At 42.5% G+C, this 27,168-nt stretch overlaps 2 protein-coding genes across 3 annotated transcripts in view; one reads left to right on the top strand and one right to left on the bottom strand.

Moving 5' to 3' along the window:
- RPGR (retinitis pigmentosa GTPase regulator) overlaps positions 1–27,168 on the bottom strand; it is a 267,450-nt gene that overhangs the window by 64,769 nt on the left and 175,513 nt on the right. The window lies entirely within an intron of this gene.
- OTC (ornithine transcarbamylase) overlaps positions 25,279–27,168 on the top strand; it is a 57,541-nt gene continuing 55,651 nt past the window's right edge. The window contains exon 1 of the mRNA XM_027091335.1: positions 25,279–26,359. Within this exon, the coding sequence (XP_026947136.1) occupies positions 26,283–26,359 (77 nt within the window). The 5' untranslated portion in view covers positions 25,279–26,282. The remainder of the gene's footprint in view (positions 26,360–27,168) is intronic.

Consider the following 27,168-nt stretch of genomic DNA (forward strand, 5'->3'; position numbering starts at 1 on the left):
AAATTTAATAACCCAGGAACAGATGATGAAGCTGTAAAGGAGACAGTGACCAGAGGGGAAAAGCCTATAGCATGAGGTTTCAACAGGACAGTGCGGGCAATCTTGTCAAGTGATGCTGAGAAATGAAGTAAGGTGAAAACTGTCCACTGAATTTAGCAACACAGAGATCATCACTGGTGTTGAAAATAGCTGTTTGGTAGATTGATGGAGGAAGAACCGTATTGTATGGATAGTAGTTGCAGAGTGGGGAATGCTGAGGGAAAGAAGTGAGGGTGAACACTTTAGAGACAGGAGATAGAGGTGGGACAGGAGAGAGGGAGAGCACAGTTGAAGGAGGAAGGGAGGCAGATGGAAGCCCTTCACAAAGGCTGGAGAGACTTGGGAATGCTCAGGGGCAAACTGAATAGAAGAGGAGAAAACACAGATTCAGGAGAGTGAAGGAATAATCACTAACGTAAGGGAGGAAGAGATGGCATCCAGATCCCATGTGGAGGGACTGGCTTTAGCAAGAAGAGACCCTAGGGCTTCCCTGGTGGCGCAGTGGTTGAGAGTCTGCCTGCCGATGCAGGGGACACGGGTTCATGCCCCGGTCTGGGAAGATCCCACATGCCGCAGAGCGGCTGGGCCCGTGAGCCGTGGCCGCTGAGCCTGTGCGTCCGGAGCCTGTGCTCTGCAACGGGAGAGGCCACAACAGTGAGAGGCCTGCGTACCGCAAAAAAAAAAAAAAAAAAAAGAAGAGACACTACTTCCAGCATAACAAGAGGAAAGGAAGAAAGCGTCCTTTCACAATATACTACTGCTATATATATATATATATATACACACACACACATATATACACACACATATACATAGAGACAATAATCTACATATTATTGATACATACGATATAGCTATCTATCATACATGTCATGTAATATAGGATAATACGATCGTCTATCTCAGAAGGTTGTTGTGAGGTACTAGGTATGTAACAGGGAAGAGCCAAATCAGACTCCATGTTGGATCTGTTTCTTTTACTTTAACCTTTGCTATCCACTGCTTTTGTTCACTAAAAGGATACTGTCTATACATAATGACCTGCCTCGGGGAACCCTGCCCTTCTGCCCGAATGTTAAACCAAAGTGCCTTTGTTCAGGGAAACATCCAGACCCTGCTCCACCTGTGGATGGCTGCAAGAAAGAAGAAATTAGCACATCCCCTCCCCGAGGCTGGCGATTCCAGGGGACATTTGCAAAACTTATGGCCTTTTTACTTTACTTCCTCAACTCCTCCCCCTCTCTGTGCTACAAAAGAAACTGACATCCAAACCCCGGTAAGATGGTTATTTTGAGACTTTAGTCTGCCATCTTCTCGGTCTGCTAGCTTTCTTAATAACGTATTCCTTGCCTCAATACCTTGTCTCCGATTTATTGGCCTGTTGTGCAGCGAGCAGAGCAAGCTTGGCTCGGTAACAGGTAGAACTTACTGCTTGGTGCCTGGTATAGAGTAACACGCAACAATGTTAATAAGGCAGAGTCCGCTATGCTTACTGTATCAGTCAGGCTATGCTTACTGTAACCCAGGCTATGCTGCAATGCAAAAAACACCCAAGTCTCAGTGGCTTAACACCAACAAAAGTTTCTTTCTCACTCATGGGTTATGTCCAATGTGGGTCAGTGGCCGGGGTGGGGGGTGGTCTGCTCCACCTGGTCATTCAGAGACCCAGGCTACTAATTCAACTATCTTGTAGTTGCGCCCTACGTGACTCCTGGCCTCTTCAGTGGCTGTAGCAGGCCAAGAGGGAGCTGAAGCAGGGAATTAAATGTTTCAGACCAGCGGGGACACGTTTCTCCTTCTTACAACCCATTAGCCAGATCTAGTGTTCTGTGCTCCAGACTGCAGGGTGGTAGAGGAATGTGAGAACGCCCCTGACATTCAGTGAGTAGGAAATACCTCTGCCACATCCCTGTAGCCAGAGGGTTTCAGCCTGTGGGGTTACCTCCGTCGTGTTGAAGGCAGGGAAATCGAAAATAAAATTTTATGACTGCGGTCACGTGCTCTTTGGTGCCCCCTTCATACATGGCCAACCACTCATACGTGCCTCAGGAAATCATTCTGATATACAGAAATCATCACAGTCTGACAACACACACAACTCTTGGCAATTTCCCCTATTAATTCTTGTTGTTACTTATTTCTGGAGCATTTTGTGTCAACTAAAAATAGACGCATCTATGAACAAGGAAGACATTTGACGGGTTATGCATCCTAGCTGAACTAGTTCCTTTCTTGACAGCATTCAACAAAATTTCCAAGGCTTGCATTTTGAATTGTATCATAAAGCGGCTGCCATTGCTGTTTATTTCTCTTTGGAATCAGATAAACAGGTATGTCTCCACTTTGAAAACCTCTCTATGAAATTCCATAAACATCCAAATTTACAAATCAGATTCTAATAGCTTCTTTGATTTCTGAAATTTTGTAGTGCAGCTCCAGGATATATGATTTGAGGACATACAGGTCCAAAGCGGAAGTTTTATCTATTAAGAAGCAGCAGAAGCCAGGTGGGGATTACTGGGCTATTACCCCAGGAGGAAAATTTGCATTTTTCTTAATCATTTAATCTAGTATTAAAAATCTTTCATGCACATACAAATCATCTACTGGTCTTGTTAAAATTCAGATTCTAATTTAGTGATCTAGACGGGGCCCTATGAATCTGCATTTTGTTTGTTTGTTTGTCTGTTTTTGCGGTACGCGGGCCTCTCACTGCTGTGGCCTCTCCCGTTGCGGAGCACAGGCTCCGGATGTTCAGGCTCAGCGGCCATGGCTCACGGGCCCAGCCACTCCGCGGCACGTGGGATCTTCCCAGACTGGGGCACGAACCCGCGTCCCCTGCATCGGCAGGCGGACTCTCAACCACTGCGCCACCAGGGAAGCCCTGAATCTGCATTTTTAAAACAAGTTCCCAGATGATACTGATGCTACTGGTCCATGGATCACACTCTGTGTAGCAAGGGATTAACTCACGGAAAAGCATAAGTAGTTTATAGAAGCAGTAAAGGAAAAGACTGGTAAATGTGATTATGGACAATTTAATGGATAAAGGATCTAGTATTCAGGACATGCACAGAATACCAACAAATCAATAAGAAAAAGACAAAAATATAAGAAATAAAAAATGAACAAAGGGTATTGCATTAACAGAGATAAAAATTCAAATGGTCAGTAAACATATAAAAAGATGTTTAAACTTACTGGAAATGAGGAGAATGCAAAATAAAGAATAATGATATAACATTTTATATTCACATTATTGGCAAAAATAATAACATTAATAAGTGTATTTAGGAATACAGGAAACTTGCTACTGAGAGTGTAAATTAGTACAATCACATTAGAAAATAATTTGCCAGGGAGTTTCCTGGCAGTCCAGTGGTTAGGACTTGGTGCTTTCACTGCCGTGGCCCAGGTTCAATCCCTGGTCAGGGAACTAAGATCCCACAAGCCATGCAGTATGGCCCAAAAAAAAAAAAAAAAAAATTGCCAAAACTAAAGTTGAAAAGATAACCTGTCCCAAATAAAAAAGTGGAAATAACCTAAATGTCCATCAGTAGAGGAATGGATAGACTGTTTATTCACACAGAGGAATATCATATAGCAGTTATAATAAATGAACCAGTTTTACATGTATGGACATGAGGAATTCTCAACAACTTAATGTTGAGAAAAATGAAAAATGTACTCTATGTTGCTATTTTATCTTAAAAGTTTTAAATACATGATAAATAAAATGTTTGTATAAAGACATACACATATACAATTTGATCATTCATGGGAATGATGAACGTCATATTAGGGAGAGTCATTTCCTCTGGAACAGGAAGGAAGGGTGAGGGATGAACAGTGAAACTTCATAAGTATCAGTAATGGTTTGCTTCTTTCAAAAGAACAGAGATCTCAAACAAATATGGCAAAAGGTCAACATCTTTTCAATGAGTGGTGGTGCGTGAATGACTATTATACTATTTTCTGTACTTTAATACACAATGAAAATGTTTTAATTAGAAACAAAACAATTTTTTTATCTCTAAGTCAACTTGGGTGGGGCATAATTTACATAAAATAGATGCACACATTTTAAGTGTATACTTTGATAGGCTTTGACAGAGGTATATACCCTTATACCATTTAACCACCGCCTTAAGCCAGATATGTATTTCCCTCCCCCACTTCTACCTTCTAGAAAAATACCACCATTTTGATTTTTCATCGGTCATAGATTAGTATTGTCTTTTGTACAGTTTCTTTTGTGTCTGGTTTCTCTCACTCAGCATAATGTTTTTGAGATTATTTCATGTTGTGTGTATCGGTAATTTGTTCATTTTTATGGATATACCTTTATTTATCCATTTACCTGTTGATGGACATTTGGGTCATTTCCAGTTTGGGGTTCTAAAAAACAAAGCCGCTATGGATATTCGTGGGGTTTTTGTGGACAAATGCTCAAACTTCTTTTGCTTAAACATCTAGTATCCTCTGTCAGTTTATGTATTGCGGATAATTTTTCTCCACCTATGGCTTGCCTTTTTCAAATTCGAAAGATAAGAAAAGGAAAAAAATAAATAAAAAGACCCCCCTCAATGGACAAAAGTAGGGAGCTTGTACAAAAGAAAATCCAAATTTTCAACATTTGAAAAGGCAATTTACTATTAAAAGTGCAAATGAAAGAATAAAATTTATTTTGCCTATTAGGTTGGCAAGGATCGAGAAGATCGCCAGTATCTAGTCAGCAGGAGAAAAAAGCTCATTTATTTACAGTCTGTGGGAATTCGAAAAGGTATGACCTTTTCAAAAGGCAATTTGGCAGTATAAATTATGTGTATATATATTTAAAAGGCATATAATTCTTACTCATCATAACCACTTCTGTAGATAAGCGCTTCCAGAATTTTTTTACAGAAATTTTTTTTACAGAGTTTACAGAAATACACAGATTTGCACCAAAAATATGTACAAGGATGTTTATTGCAGCATTGTTTAAGAAAAAATTAAAGACACCTAAACGACTTCAGTAAGCTAACAAATAAGAAGTAAATTATCAGCCTTACATACAACAGAATACCACGCAACCATGAAAATCAGTACAATAGTTTTACGTGTACTTATACTGGAAGATTTCTAAGACCAAATTTTAAGTGATAAAATAAGTTGCAAAATAATATGCAGAGCATTTTTCTACTATATAAAAGTAAATTAATAGATATGAATACATGGATAGGTATGATATACACATAGGTAAAAATATGGACTAACCTTTACTGTGCTATGCAGTAGTAGTTACCTCTGGGGTGTGGAATTTCAGGGGCCTTGCAATTTCTAATTCATACATATCTATATGGCTTTAATTTTTTAATAATAAACACAATTTGCTTTTTCAATCAAAACAAAAAGGTTTGAAATGAAAAATAATAAACAGAAAAACTAATAGAAGCTGACAACCATAATAGCTAATGTATAATGAGTATTTATGATGTGGCAGGCATATTTCTAAGTACATACAATAACTTATTGAATCCTCACAAAACTCTCTGCGGTATATTTTATTGAGTCTCTCCATTTTACAGATGAAGACACTGAGGTACAGAGAGATTAAGTACCTTGCTTATGGTCAGTTAGTAAGTGGTGGAGTCAAGATTTGAACCCATCCTGTCTGGCTACAAGACCCTAAGACTTGGGACTATGCCATCTGCCTATTTAGGAAAAAATAAAATATGTTAGGAAGTGTATATGTTAGAAGATCCTAGTTCGTAATATTCCTGAACAAACTGGCTATCCGTATAAGTTTTAAGCATAAAGTAGTAATGATTGTGTCTCTTTATTGGTTTTACTGTATACCAGATACCTGATTGAGGCCTTTTACCTACATTATCCCTTTTGGCTATAAAATATATCTGCAAACTCCTCATGTCTCATCACCTCCATTATTACCTCCCTGCTCCAAAACACCATCACCTGTCACCTGGAGTACTTCCATCACTTCTTTTTTTTTGTGGTACGCGGGCCTCTCACTGTTGTGGCCTCTCCCGTTGCAGAGCACAGGCTCCGGACGCGCAGGCTCAGCGGCCACGGCTCACGGGCCCAGTTGCTCCGCGGCATGTGGGATCCTCCTGGACCGGGGCACGAACCCCTGTCCCCTGCATCACCCGTGTCCCCTGCATCGGCAGGCGGACTCTCAACCACTGTGCCACCAGGGAAGCCCTTCCATCACTTCTTTTTTTTTTTAAGTTTATTTTTATTTTATTATATTATTTTTTTTGCGGTACGCAGGCCTCTCACTGCTGTGGCCTCTCCCGCTGCGGAGCACAGGCTCCGGACGCGCAGGCTCAGCGGCCATGGCTCACGGACCCAGCCGCTCCGCGGCATGTGGGATCCTCCCAGACCGGGGCACGAACCCGCGTCCCCTGCATCGGCAGGCGGACTCTCAACCACTGCGCCACCAGGGAGGCCCCATCACTTCTTAATTGGTGTCCCTGCTTCCATTCTAACAGTTTTCACAACAGAATGATCCTTTTAAGGGCATGATATGCCTTCCCCTTTTCAAGACTCTCCAATGGCTTCCCTTCTCTTTCAAAATAAAAGCCAAAGTCCTAACAACAGCCTACACCATCTGGCTCTCTACCTCACTGAGCTCATCTCCCATCTCAAACCTACAAACAAGGAATCATTAAATCACTTTTTAGATGTTATTGATCTGTAAGTGATTCTATTAGCAAATATCGAACCAGGAATCAAACTTAGTTTTATTTGACACTGGTGACTGGAATCCCTACAGTACACTATGTTCTAATAAAATGGTTATTTTTGCAGGAATATGAGCATTATTTTTGTGAGACAAAACTTTGACATCCAAATGAAATTTCTCCTTCTTTGGGAGGTCACTTAGTCTAGCATTGCTGAAATTGCTGGGAACGTGCTTTGACTCTTTTGGAAGAGACTCCAAAGCTTGAGGTATGTTCTTGTAAAAAACCATAGAAGGAAAATCCTAAATCTTTGTACTTGTATTAGATTTAGAAAATAGATTTGTTCTGAAGAATAATTTGGAACTTAAATTGATGAAAAATATAAAAGAATTTCAAGAAAAAAATATGCTTTGGGGTGACAAAGAGTTGACTATAAAGACACAGATTTGATGATCTCCGGTGACTCACAAACTAACTCAGGAGACAATTCCAAAAGGAGAGTTGTGAGGGGTATTTGGCAGTATTTGTATGACTAGGTAATTTCCTAGATGACTACTTTTTTTTTTTTGCGGTACGCGGGCCTCTTACTGCTGTGGCCTCTCCCGTTGTGGAGCACAGGCTCTGGACGTGCAGTCCCAGCAGCCATGGCTCACGGGCCCAGCCACTCCGAGGCATGTGGGATCTTCCCGGACCAGGGCACGAACCCCTGTCCCCTGCATCGGCAGGCGGACTCTCAACCACTGTGCCACCAGGGAAGCCTGCTAGATGACAACTTTTAAGGCTCATGTAATGTGATGGTAATGGCTTAGATTATTATACTCTTGTTTGTGCTGACATTGGTCAAGCATTCTATGTCTTAATTATTTAAATTTTCCTATTACAGAAGAGAAAACTGAGGTACAGAGAAGTTGTTACCCAAAGTTTGCTAAAACGTGTTAGGGCTGAGGTTGGAATACGTGCAGTCTAGTTCCAGAATCTATGCTCCAAATCACTACACTATATTGCCTTTTTTTTTTTTTTTTTTTTGTGGTACGTGGGCCTCCCACTGTTGTGGCCACTCCCGTTGCGGAGCACAGGCTCGGGACGTGCAGGCTCAGCGGCCATGGCTCACAGGCGCAGCCGCTCTGCGGCATGCGGGATCTTCCCGGACCGGGGCACGAACCCGTGTCCCCTGCATCGGCAGGCGGACCCTCAACCACTGCTCCACCAGGGAAGCCCTATACTGCCTTTTGAAAGAGCATGTAGTCTTCAAACTTGTAGATCACATATCCTCATTCATAACCAACCAGAAGCCAGAAGACATAAGAGCTCCCTGATGAAGCAGATGCACATCAACTTTCCTGGGTAGATATCTAGCACTTGAAGCTCTCAGCTGGTGACAGAATCAGCGAGAAGCTGGAGGAATGAGTTTCAGAAAAAAATAAAGGCAGAGATGGAGAAAAGCTGCCCAGCAGAAGCAATATGTGTGTATGTACATGTTTGTATGCATGTACTACTGTACCAATGTATTATGCATATTGTAAAATATACACAAAAAGATTTAAAATGATGAGATAAAGAATAAACGTAACTAACAAGATGGACTGTCTTGAGCATCTCCTGGGGGCGTGTGTCACACACCTCCATTTAGAAAATAGGCTTGGGATAACATGGTTTTGAATTCTGGCTTCACCACTTGTTACCTGAGTCATCTAGGCAAGTTGTTTATTCTTTGCCTCTGATTCTCCATCTGTTAAATCAGGATAATAACCCCTAACTTGCAGGATTGTGCGGTTTAAATGAGATGGTGTGTACAGAACCTGTAGTGCCTGGCTTTCAGCAATCTTTTTCCAGATGATTTACTTTCCCTCATAATTTAAAATTCCCGTTATTTGCTTCATGGTCTGTTTTTTTATTTTTAATTAATTAATTAATTAGGCTGTGCCGGGTCTTAGTTGCTGCCTACGGGATCTTTTAGTTGCAGCATGTGGGATCTAGTTCCCCAACCAGGGATCGGACCCGGGCCCCCTGCATTGGGAGCGTGGAGTATTAACCACTGGACCACCAGGGAAGTCCCTTGGTCTGTGTTTTTAAAATTTCACTACGTACTCCTATAATTAAGCTGGAGGCAGCCCTGCAGTTTGACTTGGTGCATCTAGGTGGCGCTAGATTAATAGCTTTTTCATGCTGCATCATTCCAAACATGGTGCAGCTGTGAAAACTGCGCAGGAGACATGGGGAAGAACCAATGTACATTTTCCTTTGTGCGAAACACTATAGGGACTGGGAGGAAGGGAGGACTTAATGACTGTCCAGACACTTAAAAAATGAATGGCCTGACTGTTGAGCAATCGTATGTCTGTGAACAAAAGTTCCCTTTTACATGAGCTGTTTGTCATTGCCCTTTGTGATTGGAATTGGGCTTGAAGACTCTACGTGTATTTTGAACTATTTTTATCTGTGCCTTTCCACAGGTAACTTTTTCCTAACAGGGTTCCTTGGCTACGTTCAGCCTCATTTATTGCCAGTGACTGAAAATTTCACCTTTGACCCCAACTTTGGGCTTTTGTTTCTTCTTTCTCCTCCTCTCAGAATGCTAAGACGGTTGGATTTCTTTGGCACAAAGCTAACCAGAAAATAAATGTACTTGAAGGCATATCAGTCAGATTTCTGACAAACAGATGACATCTTCTTATTAGGATAATTTGAAAAGGGTTTGTTTACAAAGGAACAAATTTCAAAGGGTTGGAAGGGGGCTGGGTCACAACCACAAGGCATCGTGCAACGACCCAGGGCTAACAGCAGGGGAACTGTTGCTCTCCCTTGGTCCAAAGAGATGAAGGGTTCATTACAACTTGGAAGGAGAGCTGTGTAAAGTAGGCCATCTTGACAGGAACAGTGAATTTCTATCAAAGAACAGCCAGCCCAAGGCAACCTCATGGGAAACCAGAAGAATAAATCTTCTGACTTCACTCTACTCCCTCCGTTCTCCAGCTGGGATTCCAACGGCCAAATCCAACCAGAAGCTAGAAGACATGGGAGCTCATTGATGAAGCCCATGCACAGCAACTTTCCTGGGTAGATATCTCACACTAGAGGCTATCAGCTGGTGCAGAGAATCAGTGGGAAGATTGGGGAATGAGGCTCATTAAAAAAGGCAGACCTACTAGAGATTGAGGACATGGGGAGGGGGAAGGATAAGCTGGGACAAAGTGAGAGAGTGGCATGGACATATATACACTCCCAAATGTAAAATAGCTAGCTAGTGGGAAGCAGCCGCATAGCACAGGGAGATCAGCTTGGTGCTTTGTGACCACCTAGAGGGGTGGGATAGGGAGGGTGGGAGGGAGGGAGACGCAAGAGGGAAGAGATATGGGAACATATGTATATGTATAACTGATTCACTTTGTTATAAAGCAGAAACTAACACACCATTGTAAAGCAATTATACTCCAATAAAGATGTTAAAAAGAAAAAAAAAGAATGCAACCGGAAGATGAAGGCATGAGATTAGAAGCATAGTGAAAGCAGGGCTTTCATCCAGCAGTGGCGTCCTAGTCAGATTGCTCATGCTGGGTAGCTTTCCTTGATCTCTGCCTTTTTTTTTTTTAACATCTTTATTGGAGTATAATTGCTTTACAATGGTGTGTTAGTTTCTGCCTTATAACGAACTGAATCAGCTATACATATACATATATCCCCTCTTGCGTCTCCCTCCCCCCACATCCCACCCCTCTAGGTGGTCACAAAGCACCGAGCTGATCTCCCTGTGCTATGTGGCTGCTTCTACTAGCTATCTATTTTACATTTACTAGTGTATAAATGTCCATGACACATCGGTTACATCCTTGGGGGCAAAGTCCTGGGTGGGAGCATCCAATTGGCTGAGGCTAGTTCACTTACTAGTTTATCCTCTTTGCCAAGGGGTGGGGACAGGGAATATTGCCTCCTTTGGCTTCCCTGATGGGAACTGGGCTGCTACCTTCTTTTAAGACTCGCACATTTGGGGATTTCTAGATATTCAGAAAGAGCTCAAAAACAAGGCAGTTTGGGCTTCCCTGGTGGTGCAGTGGTTGAGAGTCCGCCTGCCGATTCAGGGGACACAGGTTCGTGTCCTGGTCCAGGAAGATCCCACATGCCGCGGAGCGGCTGGGCCCGTGAGCCATGGCCGGTGGGCCTGTGCGTCCAGAGCCTGTGCTCCACAACGGGAGATGCCACAACAGTGAGAGGCCCGCATACCACAAAAACAAAACAAACAAACAACAAAAAACCAGGCAGTTTCACTGCAACGAGAAGCACACCACAACAAAGAGAAGCCCCTGTTCGCCGCAACGTGAGAAAGCCCATGCGCAGCAGCAAGACCCAACGCAGCCAAAAAAAACAAATAAATTGTAAAAAAAGACAAGGCAGTTTTCTGTCTCCTCTAAAAAAAGACAAATCTCCATTAACAAGTAACCTCCTAAATATCCTTTATAATCTGCAACAGCAAGCCCGTCAGACAAGAGTACAGAGATTTGGTTTTTATTTCCAGTTCTGTCTTTTCTCTCTCATTTCCTTCCTTCCCCATTTCCTGATCTTAGGAAGGTCCCTTTATCTCTAGATTTTTTTTAAGTTTTCTCTTAACTTGTTTATTTATTTATTTTCTTTATATTTTTGGCTGCATCGGGTCTTAGCTGCAGCACGCGGGCTCTCTCGTTGAGGCATGCGAGCTCAGTAGTTGTGGCACACGGGCTTAGTTGCCCTGCGGCATGTGGGATCTTAGTTCCTCGACCAGGGATCGAACCCGCGTTCCCTGCATTGGAAGGAGGATTCTTTACCACTGGACCACCAAGGAAGTCCCTCTCTAGATCCTTATACAAGAAAGCAGGCCAAAGATTCTCAAATCTAGTCGGGGGTTCAACTGTTGGGCCGCCAAATAATATAATCAGCCCATCCAAGAGAAGGCCCTAATCAATGTCTTCCTGATAGAACCCCTTGGGCTGTTAATACCTAAACTTCATTGAGCATGTATTTCTCTCAATACAATGTTGGGTGTTTTTTTTTGGTTTGTTTTTTTGTTTTAGCAGCTGCTATTTATATAGGAAGTGTTTATATTTATGTCTGTAAAAGGCAGTGTAGCATTTTTTAATGGATAGATTAATAAATGAGACAGACATAAGAAGCTTCTGCACACTGTGCTTTTTGGTGTGCATTCACAAAGAACATCAATATTTCCTCTGAGAAGCCCACTCACATTTTTCTCGAAACCTCCTTGTCTCCAGTCTTGAATCTTGTTCCTTCCATGCCCCTAATCATCTGGCCGTACCATTAACTACTGCTCATGAATTGGTATAGACCCATGCCTCAGGGCTTCTCTCCCTCCAGGTCAAATGCCAGGGAGGTGTAAGGCTTGAAGTTTTGCCTCCTGGGAGCATTTCCCTTCTTCACCCCTTGGATTCAGTATAGCTGCTCAATCTACAGTGAATCTTGCATTACTGGATCCAGACCAATCCAAAATTACATTTCTCATCCTCAATCAAGCATCCTTATACTCTGTTCACACACAGATTTCCCAGAGTTTTTCCAATATAAACTAGAAATCTAGGAGTTCTTTGGCCTTCTCTGGCTTTTGACTTTGTCATTGCCAGCCCCCTCCCAGGGTCATGCTGAAATCTGACAATCTTGGGGATTGGTGGGGAAGGATGAAGAGAACTGGCTTCATCTGGCAAGGCAACTCCCTCAAGTGAAAAAGCATCTTCAATCAAGAAAAGGACCGTTTCATTAGACAAGCTAGGAAAGATTTCTTAGCCTGCAAGGGAGATTCAATGAGATTCAAGGGTTTAGCATTCTTAGGGTCCTCTAAATCCTCTCGCATATTTCCAAGTCAATTTTCCAGCATTCGGTCTAACCCAATAATGCCACAATATGCAGCTAAAAAACCTGTCAGGGTTGTGAATACCACTGATACTGTAATTCATCAGCACACAGGATCAGACCAAAGTCTGAGTTTATCTTTGACCATCTCAGATCAGCGGAGGCAGGTGACTTTTTTCACCATTAAGCTATTCACTATAAGAAGCAGCCATCTCATTGGCATCACTGAACTCTTAATGGCCTTCATACTGTTCTCCTTAAATCATATTCTCAATCAGCATTCGAGGTGACCATAAGCAATGGTTTAAGCATCTGTTTTGCCACTGTATTTCTAAGGGGGAGTTTTAATGTCATTCAACCATTCCCAATTTTATCACTTTTCCTGAGGGTCAGTTGCCTGCAGCTCACTTTGTGGTACCAATTTCTGAATCAGTCAGAGTTCTTGGGGTAAAAGAAAAAGACAGTGGGAAATCATCAGGAAACTCATAGAATTGACAGTCTGGAGAGGAATGCTTGGATAAGGTAGGGAAAGTAGGGAGGCAAGGCAGCCACCGTTGGGCCTAGTCACCATGGCAAGAGTGTACTAGTCACTGGACACAGCCAGAAATGCTGGTAGATTACAGCACTATACATCTCACCTCCCAGGCTCTTTTTCTTTAGTCCTTCAAGATTCAAAGCCCCAGGTGAGAGCATCTGCTGGATCATGTGCCCATGACCTGGCTTTTTCAGGGGATGGAGAGAGGGAGGGAAGGTTTTTACACTAAGGCTCTACACTAATACTCACACAATGAGAACTGGAGAGAGTTTGGGATGCTGAGTAGTGAAAATCCCTCCTTGCCTGTCAATCAGTCATGGAAAGAGCTTTCACTAAGAGTCCAGAAGCTATTTTCTATCTCTCACACCCTCACTTGCTTTCTCTCTCTTTACTCCCTCCCTTACCAGATTTTGAGAAAATCAGTGTACCTCTCTGGTCCTCTGGAGGAGAGAGTTGGACTAACATATTTACGGTTCATCTATGTCTAACACTCTGTGATCTCAGATCTCTCAAGAATCTAGTAAGAAAGGTATTATGCTTACATTAGAAGTTTAATAAATGAAGAATCCAACATCTTTCCTTTTCTCTGAGTAATTTTAAATGATCATTTTATTTATTATTTATTTATTTATTTATTTATTTTTGCGGTATGCGGGCCTCTCACTGTTGTGGCCTCTCCCGTTGCGGAGCACAGGCTCTGGACGCGCAGGCTCAGCGGCCATGGCTCACGGGCCCAGCCGCTCCGCGGCATGTGGGATCTTCCCGGACCGGGGCACGAACCCGTATCCCCTGCATCGGCAGGCGGACTCCCAACCACTGCGCCACCAGGGAAGCCCTAAATGATCATTTTTGACCCAGTTTCTCATTGTACATGAAATTTCTACATATGTCAGCAAATTATAATATTTATGGAATTCCTCGAATAATATTAGATATTGAAGTATTTTGACCTTACTTGCCTTTTGACATTTCATGTTGATTTCAACAGCTCCCTCAGTACCCACGCCCACTAAGTTAAAATGCATATAAAAATCAAGGTGAACCATGGGAAGAACAGTGATAAAGGAAGTTAATATTCCAAGAGGCCTTAGGGTCTTATCAAGGCTGATGCATCAGTTTTACTTTAAATGTCTTATCTATCTAATTATTTCACCAGTTTGATTAAATGAAACTAAAATTGGTATTGATGAAAAGAGAAAGCACAATCAAAGAAGCAGATAAGCAAATAACTGAACGCAAATAACTTTTAATTATCCTCCCTTAATAAAGTTAAGGAATAGTGTCAGGTGCCAACATTACTTTGTCAAATCAAAGGGCAGTGTCGGGCTAAAAACAAAAAATCACAGAATGTTTTTAAAATTGCAGTCAATTTCAAAATTGTTAAACAATTTTATATGAATTTGGTTTCAAAACAACCCTGTATCCTGGGTCATGAATATGTTCAGACCCTCTAATGGAAACCCAATTCTTTGAATCACTCCATATGTATTACTCATTTGTAGAATCCTACTGAAGTCCCCAGGCTTCCCCAAACACAAAGAAATAGGTGGGCTTCCAGGTATGGCAGTTACACCTGGCTAGATTAAACTACTATATATAAAATAGGTAACCAACAAGGACCTACTGTAGAGCATAGGGAACTATATTCAATATCTTGTAATAACCTATAATGGAAAAGAATCTGAAAAAGAATCTCTATATATGAATCACTTTGCTGTACACCTGAAACTAACACAACATTATAAATCGACTATACTTCAATACATTTGTTTTTAAAAAATGCTGTCCTATATGGAATCATAATAGGAAAACTAGCAAACAGCTTTTTTTTTTTTTGGCTGCGTTCAGTCTTCATTGCTGCGTGCAGGTTTTCTCCAGTTGCAGCGAGCGGGGGCTACTCTTCGTTGCGGTGCGCGGGCTTCTCATTGTGGTGGCTTCTCTTGTTGTGGAGCACGGGTTCTAGGCACGCGGGATTCAGTAGACGCAGGGCGCATAGGAACAAACACTGGGTAGTGATATAAAGTAGTAAATACATGCAGAAGAGATGTGAACAGCACATTCACTGCAGACAAAGAGCTTGCAGGTGAGGGAAGAGTCAGTAATGTCATTACTAATATCATCATGATCATTAGATGATGATCATGATGTGTTATTCTCATATGGACTTTGCACAATGGATTTGCTCATGTCTCCGGAGTCATTTTATGTTCAATTGATTAGGGACACCTACTTTAGAAAATGATTGGATTGTTTTCATGTCCCTCGTGGCTTTGAACAAACAGGCTATAGTTGTAAATTTTAACTTGAAAAAAGAGTAGGGACCATAGTAGCAGAGAGATTTTATGATCAATTTTTATTATACTGTTTTGTTATACTGAAAGGCAATAATGACTTTTGGCATTTATAGAGTCCTTTGTATTTTCAAAGCACTTAGTAATCATTAATTTCTTTATCTCGTTTCCATCTCAAATGAGATAGGTTGGTTAGCATGGCAGGGTTGCAGAAGGAAAATACAATCAGACAATAAAAGATTATAAACTTGAGAGCTTCCCTGGTGGCGCAGTGGTTGAGGGTCCGCCTGCCGATGCAGGGGACACGGGTTCGTGCCCCGGTCCGGGAAGATCCCACATGCCGCGGAGCGACTGGGCCGGTGAGCCATGGCCACTGAGCCTGTGCGTCCGGAGCCTGTGCTCCACAACGGGAGAGGCCACAGTAGTGAGAGGCCCGCGTACCGCAAAAAAAGAAAAAAAAAAAAAAGATTAGAAACTTGAAAACTTAGGCAGTTGAAGTACTGAGGGTGAATAAGTTCCTGGTTTTTCCATCATTTAGGGGGAAAAGGAAAAGAGAGAAGAAAACACATCATAGGTCCTCACTGAGAAACACTGTTTTTGTTTCTTTCTTATTTCAGGGCACCTCAACATTTCTATTTCCAGGAAAGTGATTATAATAAGCCAACACCTGGGACAGGCACGGGGGCTCTCACCACGCGTACTGATGCTAGTAACTAATAAAAGCTAACATTTATTGAACACCGAGCCAGGTACTGTGCTACAGCACTCTATATCCATTACCACACTTCATCTAAACAACAAAGCCATGAGACAGGGGCTGCTAGTACCACCATTTAAAAGAGGAGGCAACTGAGGCTTAGAGAGGCTGAGGAATTTGCTCACAATCAACAGTAATGGAGTGACTCCCACATCGCTGGATTCATTCTTCTATTGCTTGCCAGGTGATTTGCTTATTCCTTAACAGTAACACACTGTGTAACAATTGAGGATGACCTGGGAATCCATGAACTCCCCGGTTCTCTGGAAGAAAGGATGCCGAACTCCGGTTAAAGAATGCCGGAGGGTGAAATTGGTAATGGTGAGTGCCCAGTCCGCACGACCCGGACTCCAAATACTCAGAAAAGTTCCAGGAAAAGGGCTTGTTTCTCTCTTGTTCTGGAGACAAGATTCCCATAGTTCATCTTCTGGACCCTGAGTAGGTCCCATCTTTATAAGCCATAGAATTGTTACCAGTGGAGCAGCCTTAAGAGAAGAAGGGTGTGTTTTCCTATTTGCTTAAGGTGAGGGCAGAGCCCTTGCTTAGCAGATGTGGTCAAATACAACAGTCATAAGCAGGTCACGAGGACTTTCCAAGTCATATCTAAAGAGAGGCATCCACCACAAAGAACTAGAAATGAGCAGGAAAGGCGTTCACTAAACTGTGATTTTTGAGAACATACAGTATATGTGTCCTAAGCTCAAGGGGAAAATATTGCTATGGAAATTATTATTGGGACAGTGCTTCTAAACCAGGCCCTGGGCAGCCGTAAACAATGTCCACAGCCTCACAGGGCCCTCACGTCACTCAGACTCTAGAAGTATCCGGCAGTCCTAGGGAGCATCAGGGATGATTGTTGAGACAGCGGTGAACTTTGAACCTCTGTGATTTCCCTGTTTGCTTAATGCCTGATAGCCTCTGATCTGCTAATAAATCTCCTTTATGCACAGCTTGACCTCTGTGCTTCCAAAGGGAGGGATTGGAATCAGCCTATGGGGGAAGAGATGGCTGTAGGATTCTGGGTGAGAGCTTGAGCAAACGAAAGTGTACTCAAGAAAGATAACCTCGCCTTTTGCAACTCATCTGCCTCTGACATAAAGGTTGGATCATATTTATTTACCCTTTTTCTACCTCCTAAATTGTGTGTGAATTTCCCAATCTTGTTTTCTAACGCTGACATTTACCAGAACACAAAATAAAAAGCCTCAGGTTTGAAAACTTGAGATCTCTGTCCCTATCTAAGCTCTGAAAAATTCTAGGCTCTGTTTAAAATCAACAGCTGCCAGAGTAAATGATTAACAGAAGAATGACTTCGATGGAAACGTGGTTTATATGACAACAGAGAAGAGAGATTACCCTTGAATGTGATGATCAGCATTTCACGCTCTAGTTCAGATTTTGGTCTTCACGTAGGACCCCGTCTACCTTCTTCATATGCCTCAGTTGAAAGGGTAGGGTGGGAAAGGGGGTGGAGAGGGGATCAGAGGTAGTCTTCACTGATTTCACAATTTCCCCTAGGGCCTGAATGTTTGAACAAATACTTAGCAGTTACATAGCAAGAAAACACCCCCGAATCAATATTTTGACAAAGTCCCATCACCATCTGTTAAATAAAAAGTAATTTTCAGATTATCAGGAGCTCTGTAGTTGACATATTTACAAGTGGAAAGGAATATAATAGTAGCCAGCTGATGGGTGATTTACTTCACTATCATAATTCTAATTTATTTTCTTTTGCCAATTCCCATGCAGATCCAAGCCACATAAGAATACATTCTTACAACAGGATGCAGGTTTATAGCTTATGAAGCACTCCAGGGGCATTAATACAAAAGGATTTTTTTGATTTTTCAGCAAATTAGGTATGATCTAGGACATAGAGAGCTCTTAAGAAAAAGGAAATTGGACATTCTTATGCCCCAACTGCCCCCTCAAAACCTAAACCTAAACCTCATACCTTAGACAGAACTTAACTCAAAATGGATCATAGATCTAAATGTAACTTGTAAGGCTATAAAATTTTCAGAAGACATAGGAGAGACTCTTTGTGACCTTGGGTTAGCAAAGAGTTCATAGATATAACATCAACGGTGTAACCTACAAAAAGAACTTGATCCAAATTTAAAACTTCTACCTTGCAAGAGAATGAAGAGACAAGTTATAGTCTGGGAGAAAATATTTGCAAATCACATATCCAATAAAGGTCTTATATCCAGAACATATAAAGAACTCTCAAAACTAAAAAAATAAGAAAACAAACAACCCACTTAAAAAATAAAGTAGGTCAAATAGGCACATGAAAAGATGCTCATTTCGCTAATTATTAGAGAAATACAAATCAAAACTACCTCACACCAGTCAGAATGGCCATCATTAAAAAGTCTACAAATAATAAATGCTGGAGAGGGTATGGAGAAAAGGGAACCCTCTTACAGTGTTGGTGAGAATGTGAATTGGTGCAGCTACTATGGAAAACAGTTTGGAGGTTCCTCAAAAAACTAAAAATAGAGTTGCCATACGATCCAGCAATCCCACTCCTGGGCATATACGCAGACAAAACTCTAATTCAAAAAGATACATGCACCCCAATGTTCATAGCAGCACTATTCACAATAGCCAAGACATGGAAACATCTTAAATGTCCATTAACAGATGAATGGATAAAGAAGATGTGGTACATATATACACTGGAATATTTCTCAGCCATTAAAGAGAATGAAATAATGCCATTTGCAGCAACATGGATGGACCTAGAGATTGTCATACTGAGTGAAGTAAGTCAGACAGAGAAAGAGAAATATCGTATGATATCGCTTATATGCAGAATCTAAAAAAAATGTTACAAACGGACATATTTACAAAACAGAAACAGACTCACAGATACAGAGAACAGACTTTTGGTTGCCAAGGGGGAGGTGGGGTGGGGGAGGAATGGACTGGGGGTTTGGGATTAGCAGATTATATATAGAATGGATAAACAACAAGGTCCTATTATATAGCACAGGGGACTATATTCAGTATCCTTTGATAAGCCATAATGGAAAAGAATATGAAAAAGAATATGCATATGTACAATTGAATCACTTTGCCAAGCAGCAATTAACACATTGTAAATCAACTACTTTAATAAAATTTTTAAAATAAATAAATAAAGTAGGCCTAAGTATTAACAGATATTTCACCAAAGAAGATATATGTATGGCACATGGAAAGATGCTCAGCATCATTAGCATTTAGGAAAATGCAAATTAAAACCACAATTAGAAACCACTACATACCCATCTGGGTGGCAACTATGAAAAATACAGACAATACCAAGTGCTGACAAGGCTGCAGAGTAACTGGAGCTCTCATGCATTCCTGGGGGAACTGCAAAATGGCACAGCAACTCTGGAAGATATTTTGGCAGTTTTTTTAAAAGTTAAACATGTACTTACCATATAATCCAGCCATTCTACTCCTAAATATTTACCCTAGAAATAAAATTTATGTTCACACAAAAACCCATACTTAAATGCTTGTAGCAACTCTGTGTATAAGTTCCAAAACCAGGAAACAACCCAAATGTCCCTTAATGGGGAATGGATAAACAAACTGATATATCCACACAATGAAATACTAGTCAGCAATAAAAAGGAACAAACTAATGATAAACACAGCGATACAGATGACTCTCAAAGGCATTACGCTGAATGAAAGAAACCAGTCTCAAAAGATTACATAATGTACGATCCCATTCATGTTACATTCTTGAAATGGCAAAAGTATAAGGAGAAAGACCAATATGCCAGGAATTAGGGGTGAGAGGAGGGTGTGACTACAAAAGGATTTAAGGGAGAGTTCTGGGGGGACATGGAACTGTTTTTTTTTTTTTTTTTTTTTTGCGGTACGCGGGCCTCTCACTGCTGTGGCCTCTCCCGTTGCGGAGCACAGGCTCCGGACGCGCAGGCTCAGCAGCCATGGCTCATGGGCCCAGCTGCTCCGTGGCATGTGGGATCTTCCCGGACCGGGGCACGAACCCGTGTCCCCTGCATCGGCAGGCGGGCTCTCAACCACTGCGCCGCCAGGGAAGCCCGGATGGAACTGTTTTGTATCCTGATTGTGGTGGTGGTTACACGAACCTATACATGTGTTATAACCCATAGCACCATAAACACAAAAAAGGTATTTACTGTATGTTAATTTAAAAATTAAAGAACAACAAAGCGTATCATATGTATTCATTTAACCAAAAAAAAAGAAAGAAGAGAAAAAGAATATTGTTTTCATTTGCAGATAAGGAAACTGACTTGCCCAAGGTCATTCAACCAATAAATGATAGGTTCTGAAGTAGAACCCACACTTTTGAAATACATCATTCTTTCCCTGTTGTTACAGGAGAAATAAACCTTCAGAAACCTAAGCCAAATTTTTATTAGTTAGCATGCATTTGGTTGCAAGTAACAAAAATCCCAATTCAGAGTGACTTAAACGAAAAGAACATTTAGTATTTTACATAACAAGGTGTCCAGTGGTAGGGAGAGTCATGAGGTTCGTTGATTTTACAACTCAATGATGTAATAAATGACCAACATTCCTTTCTTCTTTCACTCTGCCAAACCCCAGTTCCATTCTAAGGCTGCTTCTCCTCGTGGTCACAGGATGGCTACTGTTCTCAGACAGAGATACATGCTTCTTTATTCATATCCAGTGGAAGATAGACTACCGGCAACAATCCCACAGAGCTTGTGACTAATGTGTGTACTGCATGCAAATGCTGTGGTTTCTTAGGATCTTAAAGACTCCAGACAACCAGCTATAAAAAGTATTTATGTAATTAGCAACACTCTGAAATAAACAGAGCTTCTCACTGCAGTAACAGCCATATGTCTTATTTGCACAGAGCTCAAATTTGCATTAGATCCTTGGCAATAGCTATGTCAAGGCTCTTAGACACTGTACCTCATGTTTGGTTAGCATGTTAAAGTTTCCCAAGCAGTGTAATAGCCCAAATTTTTAAAACCTTTAGTTGGACAGATGAGGACTCTGAGGGTCTTAGAGGAGTCAAGTCACTTGGCCAATTCACCATCAGTTAGCGACTCAGCCGGAGATCCCATTTGATCTTCAAACGTCCTTCCCATTTCCTTTACATAACATTGATTCCCTCTTCAGTGCTTAGATTTCACTAGGGAACCACAGTAGCAATTTCAAAGAAATATTGCAAGTTCATATATGATGTTTACAAGCTCTAAATGTCAGAAAACGAACATTTTTCTATATCCCCAATGGTGACATTTGGCTATTTGGAATTTTAGACTCAAGTGTGATAGAATAAACTTGAAATCATTAACTTTTCCATCTCCCTTCCCTCACCATCCAACCAATTGCCCCAATAGGTGGATTCTAATTCCTAGATCTCTCTTGCATCCATCCCTACTTTTCTATTTCCACAGCCCCAGTATGCTCTCAGGCCCTTATTATAACACAGTAACTTCTGCCTCTTTGCCTCCATTTTCTCCCCACTGCACTTCTTACACAGTGGTGCTGGATTAAGGTTTTCAAGACACAATGCAGATAATGACATATGTCCCTTTGTCTGCCCCAGCTCTAAAACTTTAATAATCTTCCTTTGACTATAGATTAAATTCTTAACTCCATAATCTGGATTTCAAGGCCCTCAACAATCTGGTTCCATTATTCATTTCCATCCTTGAGAGAATCCTCCTTTCTGGGTGGGAGTCGTTGGCAGTGGTGTACCTGAGCCAGCTCACAATGGCTTGCAAGAGCCAATCTTACGCCTCTCTTCCCAACTCTGTGTTCAGCGATGTCACTTTGGTAGCTTGAAGCTGTCCATGGTGGGAGCATTTATACCACACAAATTGGTCAATGCCACAAATCAGAGCTTTCTTTCTCTTTTTGAAGAGCTGGTCATTAAATATTTACCAGAACACGACCAGTTGCAGGGTAACCAGGACCAAATCTAAGAGTGAGTGTTCGATATGGTATACAGGATACAAAGATGTTGACACTAAAAGCCCAAATCAGAGATGGGAGGGCCTGGGAGAAACGAATAAGAAGCAGAGCATTGAAAAATATTTGAGAAGGTAGACCTGGGCAAAGATTGGGTTCCCACAGAAGCACTGAGAAAGGTATTTGGATTCAAGTGGTATATTTGGGAGATGATCCCAGGAAGCACTGGTAGGGGTGTGAGGGAAGTGAGACAGGGAAGGGAAGGCAGCTAACAGAGGGTGAATTGACAGACAGTTTACTACCGTGGGCAATCGAGGCTTAGTCCCACTGGGGACCTTCGGAGGAGCGTGTAAAACATGCCTCATGGTCGCCCACACAGGAGTGAGGAGTTTACCCTCAGCCAGACAGCTGTGGGCACGGGCATTAAGAAGTAGCAGGGGGCTTCCCTGGTGGCGCAGTGGTTGAGTCCGCCTGCCGATGCAGGGGACACGGGTTTGTGCCCCGGTCCAGGAAGATCCCACATGCCGTGGAGCGGCTGCGCCCGTGAGCCATGGCCGCTGAGCCTGCGCGTCTGGAGCCTGTGCTCCGCAATGGAAGAGGCCACAACAGTGAGAGGCCCACATACGGCAAAAAAAAAAAAAAAAAAAAAGTAGCAGGTATGCTTCCCCAGCAACAAAAGTCATTACCCTCTCACCATGATTTCTGTCCTAGGAAACATTGAAAAATGATCTGTTAAATTTATTTCTATGCCAGTATTATTGTGAATCCTAGCCAGTTGCTGTTTTATGTATTTTACATAATAAATTTCATCTGAACTAATGCTTAATCCCAAACAATGATACTATGGATGAAACTTTTAGGTAGAAGAAAATCTTTTTGGGCAGGAAGGATTTTGTACCTAAAATCACACCATAATAATAATCACTTACTGTATGTAAATGTAATAAAAATAATAATCATTATTTATGGGATAAAAAGCAAAAAAAAACACATCATATTCCAATTGTAGACTTATTTTGAATAAAGTGTTATGTCAGGAAATTTAAAAAAAATATTTATTGGGCTTCCCTGGTGGCGCAGTAGTTGAGAATATGCCTGCTAATGCAGGGGACACGGGTTCGAGCCCTGGTCTGGGAGGATCCCACATGCCGCAGAGCAACTAGGCCCATGAGCCACAACTACTGAGCCTGCGCATCTGGAGCCTGTGCTCCGCAACAAGAGAGGCCGTGATAGTGAGAGGCCTGCGCACTGCGATGAAGAGTGGCCCCCGCTTGCCACAACTAGAGAAAGCCCTCGCACAGAAACGAAGACCCAACACAGCAAAAATAAATAAATTAATTAATAAACTCCTATGCCCAACATCTAAAAAAAAAATTATTTATTTATTATTTATTTTTGGCTGTGTTGGGTCTTCGTTGCTGCGTGTGGGCTTTCTCTAGTTGCGGTGAGTGGCTACTCTTCATTGCGGTGCGCGGGCTTCTCATTGCGGTGGCTTCTCTTGTTGTGGAGCACGGGCTCTAGGCGTGCGGGCTTCAGTAGTTGTGGCACACAGGCTCAGTAGTTGTGGCTCACAGGCTCTAGAGCGCAGGCTCAGTAGTTGTGGCGCACGGGCTTAGTTGCTCGGCGGCATGTGGGATCTTCCCAGACCAGGGCTTGAGCCTGTGTCCCCTGCGTTGGCAGGTGGATTCTTAACCACTGCACCACCCGGGAAGTCTCTTATGTAGGAAATTAAAAAAAAAAAGTGGCAGGTATGTAGGTGAAGACAGAATGCCAAGGGGATACAGACAGGACATGGACACTCATGGTTTTGTGCTTTTCATATTGGTCTTGGTGGTGGCAGGGCTTCATTTAAATGGTCAATGATAGAGTGAATCCCTCCAAATGTTGTTACCCCACACACCCTATTTGTTCCTTCCTCTGGGTCTACTCACAGCTTCCATCCTTTGCTGTAATATCGTTTGTAACCCCCTCCAGTTTTGACAATTCCCTAATTCTTCCCAATTCATCAAGGACCAGTGCCACTTCCTTCAGGAACCCCATCTAATCCCCAACCCCCATTGATGGAAGCTGGATGATGGACACTCCAAGCTGGAGGTCCCATAGGGCCTGAAGCAAGGGAGCAGGGAACAACCCCTACCCTCTTGGTTAGAATGCACAGGGTCAGGGGACAGAGACAGAAGTTGTGCTCTGGAGTCATTCCAAACGGTGAACGCCATGTGAGAAAGGACTCACCATTCCTGGTTATCACTCTATCCCTCAGAGCCAAAGCGGGCAGTTGAAGTGGAATTAAAGGAGTCAGGGGGCGGGTCTATAAGAGCACCTGTACAAATTCTGAGGACAAATGGAAAACCCTGTATGGTGTTTTTCCACCTGTAACACAGATGTCTGTTGAGATAGTTTGTCTTTTGAGATTTAGTGAAATTACCTTTAAGCTCATCCCACTTGTGGTACGGTGCCTCTCTTGCAATCTCTCTGGGGGTTATGGGGGGGGGGGTAAGTTTTTCTTAGTCCCTTCTGGGGAACTGAGCTCTCACCTCCATAGAATGACGAGGGTTTATGAGTCACTTTGGAATCTCAGCAGTGCTGCCCACATTCCCCACCACACCACGGCAGACACTTCTTGATTTTTCCCCGAGTGTTGTTCAGATGAGTTGTTTGTGTGGGTAGCACATTTGACTGAAGATGTGGGCTTTATACTAGCATTCAGTTGAATGCAGTTTATTGTCTTCGCTTCTAGTCTCCCTGCAAACATCCAGTTTCCTTCCCTGTATTAAGTAGAGTGGATTTACTCTCTAAAACCTATCCAACAACTGGCCCGTTCTGCCTCTTCAACGATACTTTAAGGTGATCTTCTCAAACAAAGCTGCCTTCTCTTCTCCCACGTGGAGCATTCATTCTCTACCTTCTCACCTCTGCACCTCTGCAAGCAGTCTGCCTGGAATAGTCTTTCCAGAACAGATTAGCCAGAGGTTTGGAAATCGCAGTCTTTCCCTCTCTTTATCCCACCTCATCCTCTGTGAGTACAAGGGAATCGTGTCAATAAATTTCCCTGCTGATATTAATTATGACATCACGACCATCCCTGCCCCTGAAGTGGCCATAGTTGGCTTTTAAACGACACTTTTTTTTTTTGCATTCCACAAACATCTAGCAAGTGCTTACCTTGCCCTCCCACCCTCCCCACTTAGAGTTCTCTCCCTTCCCTGTGATGTGGAGGCACTTTATCTGGACCTCCCCATGGGCTGGTATTATGGATATTTATTTACAGATATATGACCCTTACTGAACTGTAAACTCTGCAAAGGCGAGATCATCTTCCTTCCCTGAAATTCCAGCCTAGCCCAGTATCCGACACAGAACAGATTTTGAAAATAACTGATTTCTAACTGTGGATGAATGAATGAGTGTGAAGCTTTGGATGGCCCCTTAGTGATCCGGAGAGGCTGCCAGGGGAGGAACATTTGGTACCCCACCTCCCTGCTTCTGCTGAGTATGGGTTTCTGCTGGAATTATTAGGCAACCCCTTATTTATTGAAGACCTACTATGTGCAAGGCACAGTGGGAGCTCCAGGACAGAGATCTTTTTACTCCATCTCCAACCCCACTCCAGCTTTTTGCCACACACACACAAGTACCTTCCAGGGCACATCTTTCTATTTGTTTTTGTAGAAAGGCTGGGACTTGGAGGAAAGTGATATCACTGGAAATACTCAGGGATGTCACGTCTACACCTGGGCTTTTGCACTGCCAACTCGCATTTTTGGAATGACTTATTTCTATGTTCCTTCACAGCAGCCAGCACTGCAGTGTCTTGCATATATTATACACCCAACGAGTACTTGTCAATTGATTTTGTACAAGTATGTGACAGCATAAATATATTATGAAAAATGAGGAGTCTGTGCACCAAAAGAGTCAGGATTCCTTCTCCAAGAAAAACAAAACAAAACCCAAAACAAACAAAAAAACCCCCACAGTGGTGGATTGGAGCTTGGCTTAAAGTTCAAATGCTCCTGGACCCTGCCCTGCAGTATCTCTAACCAGGGGAATTTGATAAGGTAGTTGAAGGGTGATATTACCTTTGCTCTCTCTCTGTAATCAAAAGGACTCTTAGCTTTCAGGTGGACCCCACTGGCTACCTTGGTGCGGCGTTTCCAAGAGCACAGAATCATCCTTTTCACTATCGAAAGAATATGCTGTTTAATTTGAGGATCCTGTTGAACAAGGCAGCTCTTAGAAACGGTCACAGTTTCGCGGTTCGAAATTATCGGTAAGTGATGGCCAGAGATTTGAGTCTGACTTAGGAACCGTGGTGATAAATGAAACTTTATTCTGCAGAGAAGTGCAGCCTCCTAAGGCCTCTTTCTGCAGGGTATAGTGCCAGGTTCTACCCTTGTTGGAGACAACTGTCTCTAATTCCAGCTGAGCTTTCATTTCTCAGTCCTCTGTAATCAGATTTCATGGGGCGCTGGGAGGTGACGGCGGGTTGGGGGGGCGACTAACCGTGGCACGTATAACAGACTAAATGTTCTGGACATCTTCCATTTGTGTACATACTAAAGGAGCAACTGGCTGAAGGAAATGAGAGGAACTAATCTCCACAGGGCCTTCAGCTTGTATTTGGGTTTGCCTGAAAACAATATATCATTCTGGGGCATGGTGATTGATTCGATCTTTAAAAAAAACAGACCCCAAAAGAACGACTACATAAATATTTACAAAGTTGCATCCTCCTCACAGCCAACTGGCCATGCCTGCGGTCGAAGGTGGTGTGGAGTGTGTCCCTGGGGAAGAGGACAAGGGTGATGGGTTAATCGGGGAAGCAAGGCCATCAAATCTGGACATTGTTGCCAGAAAGCTTCTAGAGTAACTGCCTGTTAACAATCAGAATTTTCCCAGTGCCTCTTGACAACCGAAACTGACCTCAAAATGACCTCAATGACTCTTAAAGTTAGAAGCTTCTAGTCTGAAGGTTTCTCCCACTGTTAGGAAGTGGCCCTGTGATTTGTGGCCCTGGGCCTCCCTTCTCTGGGCCGCCTGACAGCTCTGGACTCTCTCTGGACTCTACCACTAGCACCA

Source organism: Aethalodelphis obliquidens, unplaced genomic scaffold, assembly GCF_003676395.1.
Source record: "Aethalodelphis obliquidens isolate GAN/ISIS:26980383/991018 unplaced genomic scaffold, ASM367639v1 scaffold71, whole genome shotgun sequence".
Taxonomy (NCBI): Eukaryota; Metazoa; Chordata; class Mammalia; order Artiodactyla; family Delphinidae; genus Aethalodelphis; species Aethalodelphis obliquidens.